At 37.2% G+C, this 12,651-nt stretch overlaps 1 protein-coding gene across 1 annotated transcript in view; it reads right to left on the bottom strand.

Moving 5' to 3' along the window:
- The window catches only part of LOC104471900 (nesprin-1-like), a gene marked incomplete at both ends in the record, with an annotated part of 71,201 nt that overhangs the window by 33,893 nt on the left and 24,657 nt on the right, over nt 1–12,651 (bottom strand). Inside the window, 9 exon segments of the mRNA XM_010087403.1 lie at nt 501–683; nt 2,609–2,731; nt 4,270–4,455; nt 5,767–5,904; nt 7,142–7,324; nt 9,531–9,683; nt 9,889–10,044; nt 10,659–10,824; nt 11,674–11,936. Of these exon segments, the coding sequence (XP_010085705.1) occupies nt 501–683; nt 2,609–2,731; nt 4,270–4,455; nt 5,767–5,904; nt 7,142–7,324; nt 9,531–9,683; nt 9,889–10,044; nt 10,659–10,824; nt 11,674–11,936 (1,551 nt within the window).

Below are 12,651 nucleotides of genomic sequence, written 5' to 3'. Positions count from 1 at the left end.
AGGTCCCCCCCCCCCCCCCCCCCCCCCCGTAATGTGCAGGGACATTTAATATATATCAATTTTTAATACAGAGGATGAAAAAAAAAATATTTTTATCCTAGAAATCTATTTAATGAACTCAGTAGTTTATATGCAATTATTATAAGCAGTTGATGTTATAGTGATATATTAATTTCATTAACTGATTATATATATTATAAAATTAAACTGCATAAAGTTGTGTATTAGCTATTTGTCCAGTTAATCCTAGCAGCATTATAAGAAACATAGCAAGATCAAGGAGAGAACTGAGATGAGAGTCTGACGAGTAAATCAACTAATAACATGATCATGGATGTTAAAATAACCAAAAAGATGGAGTCGGAAATGACTGAAACTTCCTAATGGTACTATACAGAAAAGAGGAATGCAGAGAGATACAAAATTCTGTGTTTTCATCACAATTTGTATGGCACTGTTCAATTGACTCAGAGTAACTAATGGGACAAAGTTGCACTTGCCTGCATGATGTTGCACTGCTGGATGGCAGTGTGCTGCAGGCGGCTGGCCTCCTCCTGGAGCCGGAGGGCACTGTGGCACAAGGGCAGGCTGGTCACCACCTCTTCAGGAATCCTCAGGGCACTCTGACAGACTTGTACTGCGTGAACCTTTGGCTTGAGTGACTCCATTTCAGACAACAGATGCTAGAAATGAAGCCAGTGCCACAATAAGCAACTTTTTCAGAACTCCCAGAGCATTTGATGCAGCAAAATAAAAATCATGAAAAAAAACAATAACAAATGTGATTATTTGTTTTCTAAACTGAATATAATCGGACACACTTTGTCTGGATTTGTTCATTCTGAAATGAACATTATTTTAAATATTAGTTAAGCAAAAAGGCCATATAATAGGAATACAAATAATTAATTAAAAAGCATAGTAGCACCTATTTCTAAGTGTCTAAGTAAAAAAATATTTCTGTTAATATATTTGAAAAACATCTTTACAAAACCCACAAATCAAAGCAGCATTAGAGTCATTTATGTATACGCATATTTTAACATTAAAATGTGAGTGGAACTCCCTACTGAGACACAGAAGCACATTTTTAAACCAGCAGAGGAATCCCATAGTGTTCACAGCCTTGCTTTGAAAATACAAACCATGGCTGAAAATGTTGCTTAAAATTCAAAAGGCAATTGAATAGAAAAACTCAGAATCTTTTCCTTTGAATAATCCACACCAGATGCCTTTGTTAATAGTCTCTATTCCATTCACAATGTCCATTCAAGCCCTCTGTTTATATGCATGAGAAGGGTCTAGGTGCAAGGACTGGCGAACAGATTTGATCAGCATTTTTTTTTTATCTTCACTGGGAATTTTAATGTATTCACAGATAGAAAAAAGAAAAACAATTAAAAGAAAAGAAAAAAGCAATGCTGAGGAAAAGGGCCTTAGCACATCAGAAAAAGATTTTAAGTTCAATAGATGAAAATCAGATAGAAAATGTATGTGGTAATCAGGGGTAAAGAGACTGGTGTCTCCCTTCTCCTATACAATATGCAGAAAGATAGCTAAATGAGTCTGAAGTGCATACTGATGAGAGGATTGGGGTTTGCTCTGTATTTGTGTGACTTCCTGACATATGGTAGATAATCCAACCAGAGATTTGGTATAATGACCTACTCCTCAGACATCAGTGGTGAGGCCTCTCCTCTGGCTGGCCCCATACTGCTGGCACAGGGTCCCTTTATTGTGCAGCTGGCACCCAGAGGTACCCTGGGAGCTGCATGCCAGGCAGGTACTCTTCAATGCCATATTCTGAAATGTGGCTGCAAGTCCCTAGAATAAAGACTGCATATTTTAATCAAGAGAGAAAGCTCTGCATATTTACCTTCCATCCATATGTTTTTCTGCAAGCTTTAATGCTAAAGTGGACCTGTTGTCATTGAGTTTTCACTGGCAGACTAGAAGAGTTAAACCTCTATATTAGCTTGCAACAAGAAACATTTCTTAAGCAACTCAGAAACTTATAGCTTGGGTTATTTTTCTTGTCATGAGACTGAAACCAAAAATAACAAATTGACAAAGCTCTATAGTAGGCAATCTCTATAGTGCAATACAGAAAGCAGCAATATCTTATGGAGGTAATTCAGCTAAACACAGAAAAAAGTAACAGGGCTTAAGGAAAACTGAATTTTCTCTTAGCTTTCTGGTTGACTATTGAGGGAGCTAGCAACACGCTATCTCATTGCACCTCTAGCTGTAAAATGGTGACAACAATCCAGACTTCCTTTTGAATTATTTAAGAACCTGTTGATGAAAAGCACTGGACAAGAACTGAGCTGCTTTATTATTATTAATATGGATTAAACTTAGATAGGATGCACATTTCTCAGAATTGCACCAACCTAAGAACAGACTCACAAAGGATTACACTTCAACAATTCCCTTTGAGGGAAGGATTTTTCCCATTTCATACATGATTCTCCTGGCAGTAATTTGGGGCTAGATTCTGAAACAATGACCCACCAAAGAAACACCACAATCGGTCTCACCAGCATTCATTATTCTTTGTGTAAGCTCACACTGCTCAAGTGCTAGCTTTGAGGGCCTGGCCCTTTACCTGTCTGTGAGAAAGTTGCTCTTTCAAGCTCAAATGCCCGAGCTCTGGAGAGGTCAGTGTGGCTTGGGCTTGCTCCAGAGCAGTCTGCAGGGCTCTCAGCTCAACTTCAAATTTCTTCATGTCCTGTAACGCAACAGATGTGATCAGGGAGGAAAAAAAAAAAACAAAAAACAAAAAACAAAAAAAACCCCTATTATATCTGACTGGATTTTGTAGCTACATTCCTTATACACAATGCCAAAACTAATTCATAGTTTTAACAATGAATTTGAAATGTTTAAAATATTGGATAAAAATACCAGTCATATGACAGTCCATTAAAAGAAGTCTCAAAGTTGGAGTCATTATTTTAAATACTTCCTCAATCCCAAATACAGCATGTACTTTATAAACCTAATTTCATAATGTTCAAGGCCTAGAAAGGAACTCAACATTTCCTTTAGTCATCTTCTTGTAATAAGACAAGAGATAACTGTCTTACATTTACAGACTGTTCTTAAAGACCACTAGCAGTGGAGTCCCACTTATTTCTACGGACAACATGTTGTGTTTCAGTATTCTTTTTCTGTAGAAAATTTTTTCTGATGGTCTGACATGAAATGATCTTTTGTTGCAATTTCAGTCATCTACTTACTATCCAAACAAAAACAGACATGAAGAACAAATTATTTTTATTCCCACTGACTACATAATATGTTAGGATAATACTTTTTCATCCACCTTTTCTACTAATTTATACACATATCACAGTCGTCACTATTTTCTCTTCTTTCTCTGGTCAGTCCATACCTTTATTCAAATCTGGACACAGCTGAAACCTCACTAGTGACCAATAGGTAGAAAAAAAGGACTACTTCACATACCGTACAATTATATACTTTATTTTCTGCATGGTGTTTGGATTTTTTACAACAATATGACATTTTTCACTCATTTTTCCATGATACACATTATTAAGATCTTTCAACATGGTGCCTCAAACCAGCAGTTCCTCATTCAGATACATATACGCCCGATTCTTCCTGTCTAAATGTAACAATTTGTCCCTGTCCCTAGTGAATAGCGGCCTAATTTTTTTTTCTGGTAGTCCCTGCACATTTGCTGTTATCTAAGCATCCCAAAAGCCATGATCTCTAAACCACCAGCCAATCCATTAACGAAGATACTGAATAGTACCAGATCCAAGGGAGAATGCTGCTTGACAGTGTACTGACAGGACAAGGTGTAATGGTTATAAAAAGAACCTGAAAGAGGTTAGATTTGGATATTAGGAAGAATTTTTTCCTGTGAGGGTGGTGAGACACTGGCCCAGGTTGCCCAGAGAAGCTGTGGATGCCCCATCCCTGGAGGGGATCAAGGCCAGGCTGGATGGGACTTTGAGCAACCTGGGCTAGTGGGAGGTGTCCCTGCCCATGGCAGGGGGTTGGAACTAGATGGTCTTTAAGGTCCCTTTCCAACCCAAACCATTCTATGGTTCTGTGACCTGCAGGAATCTTGTCCCTGTCTAGAACAGCACCTGAAGGCAGTATCTCAAACACTGGAAGACATCTAGCTTTAGACCACACAGCCATGCCCTTTATAAACCACAGATAATCTGCACTGCTAGTAGTCTCAGAAACATGATGCTGTCAGCTATCATTAGAAAATCTGCTTTCATATACCTTGGCAGCATCTTGGAGATTTGGTAGCCGCACTTTGATAACTTGCTGTAACTCCTCTGTCCGCCGCCCCAGTTCCAGCACTTGCTGTGACATTCCTTCAGTACAGTATACACTTGCCAGATACTCAATCCTCTCACTCATGGCCTCAAGATCACCATGAATCTCTCCGGACTCATCAAGCATAGCCTAGTGGAGATATGAACAAAGCAAATGCCAGAGGTGACCTTCAGATTAAATGTATCTTTAAGTAAATTGTGTTCTCAATTTGTACACATCTGTAAGCATATGATTAAGTTCTACTGATTTCCTGTAAGGCTTAGGCAATATGCTTAATCCTGAGTATATGCTGAAGTGCTTCATTTTATGGAGACTAAGAATAAATCAGGAAGCTTCAGCAGCTGTACCTACCAACACATTCATTTCAGTGTCTCGCTATACACGTTTGCCTGTAATAATGTAATATACACAATCAATGGATAAGATTTGTTCTGGAAGCCTGAGGTACCTAATAGGAAGCAGCAGAAAGCACTTCAGGTGCAGTGTTATAGCAGAGCAGTAGTCATTAATGTTGCCTAAAAAATGGCTCCCAAAGTTTTCTGTGGCATTGGTTAAGCCTGTATCCTCATCAACTTTTGAAGCAGGGAAAAAGCCCTAGCAAAACAAACCAGAAATGCTATCTCCCAGTTATCCTCAGGATAAATTGCCCGGAGTTTCCTTCTCAGAATAAGGAAGTGTAACATACTATGTTGCCCCAATGTAAGTAAATGCAGCTGACAATTAACTAATGTACATATAAAAAGTGTAATTAATGCAGTCTTATTTTGGCATCAGTGATGATTATCTTATGATGCTTTGATTTTTTTCACGTGGTCATGTAACACTGGGCAAGCTTGAACCTTTTCAAACTGCTCCACTGATCCCACACTTATACATTCCACACACAGACACACACAGAACAAATTCCACTGCCATGGGTACAGCAAAACACTCTGATGTGAGACGTGCAGGAAGCACCTGGAAGAAACTCAGCCATTGGATATCAGTGTGAGAACATTTGGTGTGAAATTCACCAGATGAGAACAAAGGCTATTCCAATTTAATGTAAAGGAGAAAGAAAAAATAAACCAAACTGTAAATCCTGTTTGCTTAACTAAAATTTTAGTGGAATATTAGCTGCCACAAGGTACTCAGTGTGACAGAATCACAGTGTATAGACACACTAAACAATCAAAAGCTACTATGAAGTCAATGCACTTGAGTAAACATGGAGATCAACTTTGAATCATGTAGTTTTATTCAACATTATATCTCAATTTCAGTCTTCAAAACAAATTAATCATCTTTAAGACTTGGGGGAACAGTCAAAGAAACCTGGCATTTTAAGACTTTTTTCCTCAAGGAAAGGAGGGAAAAGAAGTGTAGGATATAAAACTTCACTGCTTAGAAAATAACTTTCTTTGTACACTGCCCTTTAAATTTCATAGCTTATATAATCACCTGGTAGGCTTTAAACTGATCACGAAGCTGAGAGGAAGAATTCCATGTTATACTACCGTGCACTAGGATATTTGCTTTCTCAATCCATTTTAATATGAACTCCAGCATCTCATTGTATTCTTCCAAGTGTGAAGCTGCCTGGATATAAAAGAAAAATCCACTTAAGCCTAAGATATAATTCTGTACAGTTCTTAGAGAATGATAAAATTAATTTTATTTCTTCTACTGTTTTTAACTTGGGAATCATTGTAAGAACTTTTCCTTACTGTTGAAAATAATTTAATTACTTCTGCATTTATGGAGTTAAAACAGAACTGGTTCCACTAACAAGTGTATCTATTACAGGGGAGAAAAGGCACTATAAGAATGTAGGTCACACTGGGAGTGTACATTGATGCTCAAACATATCCTCAGAGGGTACACTTCCTGCACATATTTCAGCCTCACACGTAAATTCCAAAATACCTTCTTGCTCAGTTTGTGGCTCACTGCAAGCCTCCTTTATGTCAATCCTTTTTTTTTTTTTTTTTTTTTGGTTTCTTTCCCCACCACCCCCCAAATCCCCCTTTTTTTTTTTTTTTTTTTTAAATCTGCTTTGTCCACTCAGCCTGTCGTATTTCCAAAAAGAGAAATGTTGTACTTATTTCAAAATACAGGACAAAAACTCTGCTTTCTGATTAATCCAATTTCTATCTAGCATGCTACTCTTCAGTTCCAATTTCTTCTCACTTCGCAGGCTTTTTCAAGCCTTGCAGAAAAGAGTATCAATACCTTGCAGCACGGTATTGATGGCAGAACCATTGGAGATCCATATTTCTCTGTTTTTAGCTAGACTTTTTGGGATAACAGTAATTAGAAAAAAAATACTGAAGAAAAAATTTGAACCCCAGGGGAAGCATCTTTATGAATGATTCATTGTTGCATAAACATTACAGATTATCAGGGGTACTGTACCTTGGCTTTTCTATTGAATCTATAAATTATATTCACTCTCTATAAACTGTGACTAGAGCAAAACTTTTTTTTTTTTTTTTTTTTGTTAATGCTGCAAATACAGGTAACAGAGAAAAGTACAATGAGATAGTCGTTCCTGGCATGCTAGTGTTTGTGGGAAGGTCTACAACCTTTTCAGGGCACCAGAGGAACCAACCAGCTGATGATTCATGGAAGAGGATGTTAAAGCAGCATCACAGAATTATTCCATCCTCTTGATCTGACCTGTCTGTGCCTCTGAGATGTGATGCAAGTCCTAACTAATAATAGGCAGATGTGCCAAAGAATGTCCCTTCTTGCATAACTACAGGAAAATAAATGAGAAGTTTGCATGTTCCTTCTGCTTCTGAAAGGAAACAGCAGAAAGGCTTTGAGATCATACCTGACTGAGCTTGGCTGCTCTGTACTCAGCCTGCCGTATGGTCTGTTGGTGCAATGCAGTGAGTTTCCCTATCCTGTTAGCCAGCTGCTTAGCCAGTGGTACGTTCTGCTCTGCAAAGTCCTGGACTGATGCATCTAATTCCAACAGCTTTATATTGCAGCTGTCCAACTCTTCACCAAGGATCTAGACAGAAAAACAAGAAAATCAGTGATCCAGTAAGCGTGAGCTTTCTGGTTGATTATTTCTAGTTCACCCTGCAACTTTTATACGCTGTCCAAAATCTCCACAGTTTGTTCCATTTTTATTCTGGCTGGAAACCAGCAATGCTTGTATAAGCAGGAAGGCAGAACAGCAGGATGTTTGGTCATCTCTTAAATGTGTGCCATTACTCTTTCTTCTCTGACTTCCTGGCTGACATGGATTACCATCTTCCTGACCACAGCAAAAGACTGAGTCACTTTGGAGTGACATGAACTGTTCTTGGCCATCTTTTCTGTGTTTGTTTTTGAAATGAAAAGTCAGCACAGATTGCCATGACAAGGATTTCTATTTATTGAAAAGGGGTTTTGTTTTGTTGCTGTCTTAAAATATATCCTTACAAACTCGGAAATATGTAATTTCTCATTACTGTATTATAAAAGCTTTCATTGTCGTTTGAAACTTGCATTTTCACAGCTTGATCTTGACCCAGGAGCACTCTGGATCATGCTAGACTGTTTCAATAGAAACAGATTTTAATATCAGTTTTTCTTACCATAGTTACTAAGTTTTTGGAAAGTTTAAAAAGGAAACCTAAAAGGTTTTCCATGTTTCTCATAGACTGATAACACACTTATAGGCTACAGTTTCTTGGGGAGGGTGTATTGGGGGTTTTTTGGTTTCTGGTTGTTACACCCAAGGTGTTAATAATTCATTGGTTTATTAATATAAATAAAATGTCTCATCAAGCATTCTAGCCCCTTTCCAATTATTTTTAGAAATTTAAATTGCATTAATCCGATAAAAATTGATTCAGAATGCTGGCCTAGCTCCAAGTGCTTCAAGAAGTTACTTCAAGGTCTTCAGGTTAGGGCTTTCAAGGCAGAGACACCTTAGAGTATAAATTACAATCAACCACTGTGATAAACAAATATTATTGCATGAACAGGAGCATGACATAGTGACACAACTGTCTACATGTAGACATAAAGACAGATGTTTAACTGCTCACCTAAATACAAAGACACACATAACTTCAGGAGGGCAAAAATAAATGTCTCTACTGTAGAAAAGTTGCAGAATTTATGTGCTCTTTAAAAGTGAGGGAAGGATCCATTTGATTTGGGTCACATGGATTTTAAAAAAAATTATTTTATGTTTCACAATCAGTTTCAATGTTTATATAACAATGTTTACTGTTGTAATCAAAGCCAACCCAATCTCAGGAGTATTAGCTGAGCACTGACATAAATGCAGTTTGAGGGAACTTTACTAAATCTCCAGTGACAGAGAAGTTTTGTGCATGGAACATGAGAAAGCACATTTCACTGACTTTCTGATTAATTACTGGGATCAAGGAGATGCACTGATCTTAAAGCGATATATTTCAGTGAAACCTTCTGCAAAGCAAATGGTACTTTGGAGCATACTGAGAGAAACTCATGAAAATAGACAGGTAATTTTTGACATACCAGACATGCCAAATCTTCTCCTATTTGGTATGCTCTGCTTACTTTCAGACAGTAACTTGGTCAAGTTTATATTTGGCAGGTTAAAAAAATCAAACCAAACAAACCCCCACCCTCAACCAACCTCCTCCATCCCTGCCCCCCCAAAAAATTCTCTACTCTCCTGTGATAATCCTAACCTGTCCATTATACCTCAGTACAGATAAACTTTGCTCAGTATGGTCCATACCTAAGATTAAGAAAACACACAAAAAGGAGCCCTTTGCATTACTCTTAACCACACCAGTAGTACCTTGACCTCATTATTGTACCAAATGATATGAGATGGACTACTGGCTAAGTAAAATTCTATTTATGGCAAGAAAAGGTGGACTGTAAGGAATGGTCTTTTCAGTACAGACTGGGACAAGTGGCATCTCTGAAGCCTCTTAGCTTTCCCAGATTGCTGTCATACTCGTTATTTAGAGAGAGCAGCATAACTTCATCCAAAAGACCTGCTCTTACTCTCAGCTACTTCCTCCAAGTTCTGTTACTTGCTCAAGGCTGTGTATGGGCTAGATTGCAAATAACATAATTAAAAAATCTCATCTGTCCATTTGTCTTTTGAACTACATTAAAAAAATGTCTCATGCAAGTCTTCACAAATACAACTTTGATATGAAGTGAATGTCCCAATTCAGAACAACTAATGGTGCAAACAAATTAGGGAAGCCTTATCTTACCTTTTGTTCAAGTTTAGCTTGTGCTATATCATTTGTTTTCTTTTTTAGTTTGGAAAGAATGGCATTTAGTTCATTTGCTATCTCTTGGATTTTCTGACCGAACCCTTGATTCAATGTTTTGATCTGCTGAGTTTCTTTTTCTTTGGTTTGAATCTGTCAACAATAAGAATTAAATTCAGTAATCAGAAATCTCTCCTCCTGAAAGATTTCATTTAACTTACTTGAATGTAAAGGAATAAGGTATTAAAACCACTGTATGTTGTCATAGCTTGACCACACTTGGATACTGTATTTCACTAAGTTATAGAGTCTGAAGAAGTGCTATAGATCTGTAATGCAGTTATCTACTATGCTTTACCTGATCTTGTACAGTTACAAGGGCCAGCCCAATTTCTGCTAAATGAAGAGAGAGTTCAGAAGGCAAAATGGTATAAAGTGCCAAGTACTTATTCTGTTGTTGTTCAGCCATTTTTTCAACAGCTTGACGATGAGTAGTTACTTCACTAAGGAGAGACTAATGACAGAAAAACAGTTAAGAACAATGGGATAAACATGTCTGTATAAACTTAGCAAATGCAGACATTACATGCAGCTTGCAACAAAGCTAATTGCTTTCAAATTTTTAATTAGTTCATTAAAAAGAATTGTAGCTTGGGATTTACTGGATTTGCATTTGTGACTGTCTGTCCAGTTCTCTCTTCCCATGGGATCACATGTATACAGAAAATGTCAAGTTTTCAGAAGGTACAGTGAAATTACTTTCTTTTATTTTGTTGCTTCCCTTTCTACCCTCAAACTCCTGGGATAGAAAAGAAATGCCACATTCTGTTCATTCACATTATATAGTTCCCCCATATTTTAGATGAGAGGAGAAAAATTACTAAACAATACGCTAGGTAGGTAAAATTGCATAAATGCAGATATTTAAATATATCTTAAACATATTTAAACCAAGGCACTACAGCCTATCAAGTACTTCATGCCGTATGAATTTGTCTGGTGGCTTACTCAAAAACTAACGAATACCGTCTAATTTGAATTCGTGGTGCTTTTGAACTGATTAACACTCACTAGCAGATTATAATGAAGATAAATATTGCAACTTAGAAACTGACAAATTTGTTATACCTTCAGCTCCTGAAGTCGAGTATCCACTTCCACATCAGGGCTTAATAAATATTCTTTTGTTTCCTGGATCCAGGACTTGACAGTATTAATCTCTGCTTCAACCTCCTCACGCTCCTTCAGTTCCTGTTTCACCATCTTCACACCTTTTTTCACTTTCTGTTGCATACTTCAGAAACAAAGAAACAATAACTATTTGTGAAGAACTAAGCAATGCCTAAGAACATTACTTTGTTAAAAAATATTGAATAATAAAGATAATGATTGATAGCCTCACATCCAGAGAAATAAAAAGTGGGGCAGCATTGCAACAGATTACCAAAACAGCTGACTTAAATTTCTCATGTTCATTCTTCAGATCATTCACTTTAATTATCAGTTTTATGTATTTTGACACTGAGTACAAAATTCTTTTGAAGAAATGCAAATGTTTACAATACAGACACCTACATCTGAGCTCATCACCACAGACTGTCCTTACTGTCAGTGGAGGAAGCAGGTAATTCTAGGGCATGATTTAGGATGATTCATCATCATTCTAAAAGACACTTCTAAAACAGGTCAGAAAAACTGCATCTTAAACCTGTCTATTTCTCTCCACTAATTAGAGAGCAAGATCAGATGTGGATGTCTTGAAATAATGTGAGATAAATTCCATCCCTATTGATGGGATTTGCACTGTCAGAATACCTACTATAATTCATGGATCAAAATCAGTTATAAGTTTAATGTAGTTTATACAATTCTCACGTAAGTTAACATTACCATGCAAAGTAAGCAGTACATATTCTAAAATGCATACTCTTGCAGATGGAAATTAAAAAAAAGGTAAAATTGTATTTCAAAATTAATTTAAGATAATTTAAAATTGAGCTGATGCTTATTTTAAATATAATAACTAATATTTATTTTAAGCATTGTAATTGTTAATAGTAACAAAAATGATAAATGAACCTTTATTAATGAATTAATTGCAAGGTATCATTTTTCCTGTGAATCTTTTAAAACATTGCCTTACTTGTGGCATCGATCTTGCATTGCTTTGATTTCTTGCATGACTGGTAGTTCCTCCTGAGACAGAGGCTTTATTTCCACATCCTGAAGCATGCCGACAGCGTGCTGTTTGAGCACACCCAAAGATGATAGCTGGTCCTCCACTTCGAGAAGGAAACTGCTGTGGTAATCCAGGAGTTCCAGGAGCTCTGTTTTGGATGCCTTTTCTGCTGAGCTTTCTGGTAAACGACCTTGTAGCTGATCTATTGCAATGGTGGCTTTCTGAATCTGTGGAGAGAGATACAGTCTTGGCAATAATGAAATTAAAAAGAAGCTAGTACAACTGATACCAAAAGGTGCTAAACTCAGTGCTGCACATTTAAACACTGTAAAACAGTTGTGGCATAGGGCTTGTCCAACAGTCTTTATAGCAGATACAAATCTATGCCCTAATCCTACCAGATCTAGCTAGCTAGCCCTATCTCTTCACACTGGACTTGTTTTTTGTCAAGTACTGAGCAGTTCCTCATATTTTTTTGCATTTATTATCTTTATTGCTGTAGGACCTATAGCTCTACCCCAGGGCAAACCTCTGTTTGGCATGAGTCATACATTTAGCAAAAGGATTAACCCCATGCCCAGAGAACCTGCAATTTGAACATAAAATAATGGACAACAACAGACAAAAGCATTCAGCTATGATATAAGGAAAAAAAGAGATACGCAATCAGTCAGCAGTGACAGGAAATAATATCACTGCAAAAACATAAAATCAGCAACTTAATATTCTTCAGGAAAAAAAAAGGAAAAAAAGAAGAGGTTGACGTAATCTAGAATAGACCATTTGGGGAAGAGAAATGTAGAGGAGAAGATTCTGAAGAAGCACCAGACCCCAAAATAACTCTGTATTTACTACACATGTATACACACAGAACAGTGCAAGTCTTGGAGGCAGTGGTTCTAAACCTAGGTCTTCCACGGCAGTTTTTTTCTGAGACCTGAG

This window comes from Pterocles gutturalis, unplaced genomic scaffold (assembly GCF_000699245.1).
Source record: "Pterocles gutturalis isolate BGI_N339 unplaced genomic scaffold, ASM69924v1 scaffold13216, whole genome shotgun sequence".
NCBI classification, from domain to species: Eukaryota; Metazoa; Chordata; class Aves; order Pterocliformes; family Pteroclidae; genus Pterocles; species Pterocles gutturalis.
Note: the sequence above shows the minus strand (reverse complement) of the source record. Positions and strands in the feature narration are given on the sequence as shown.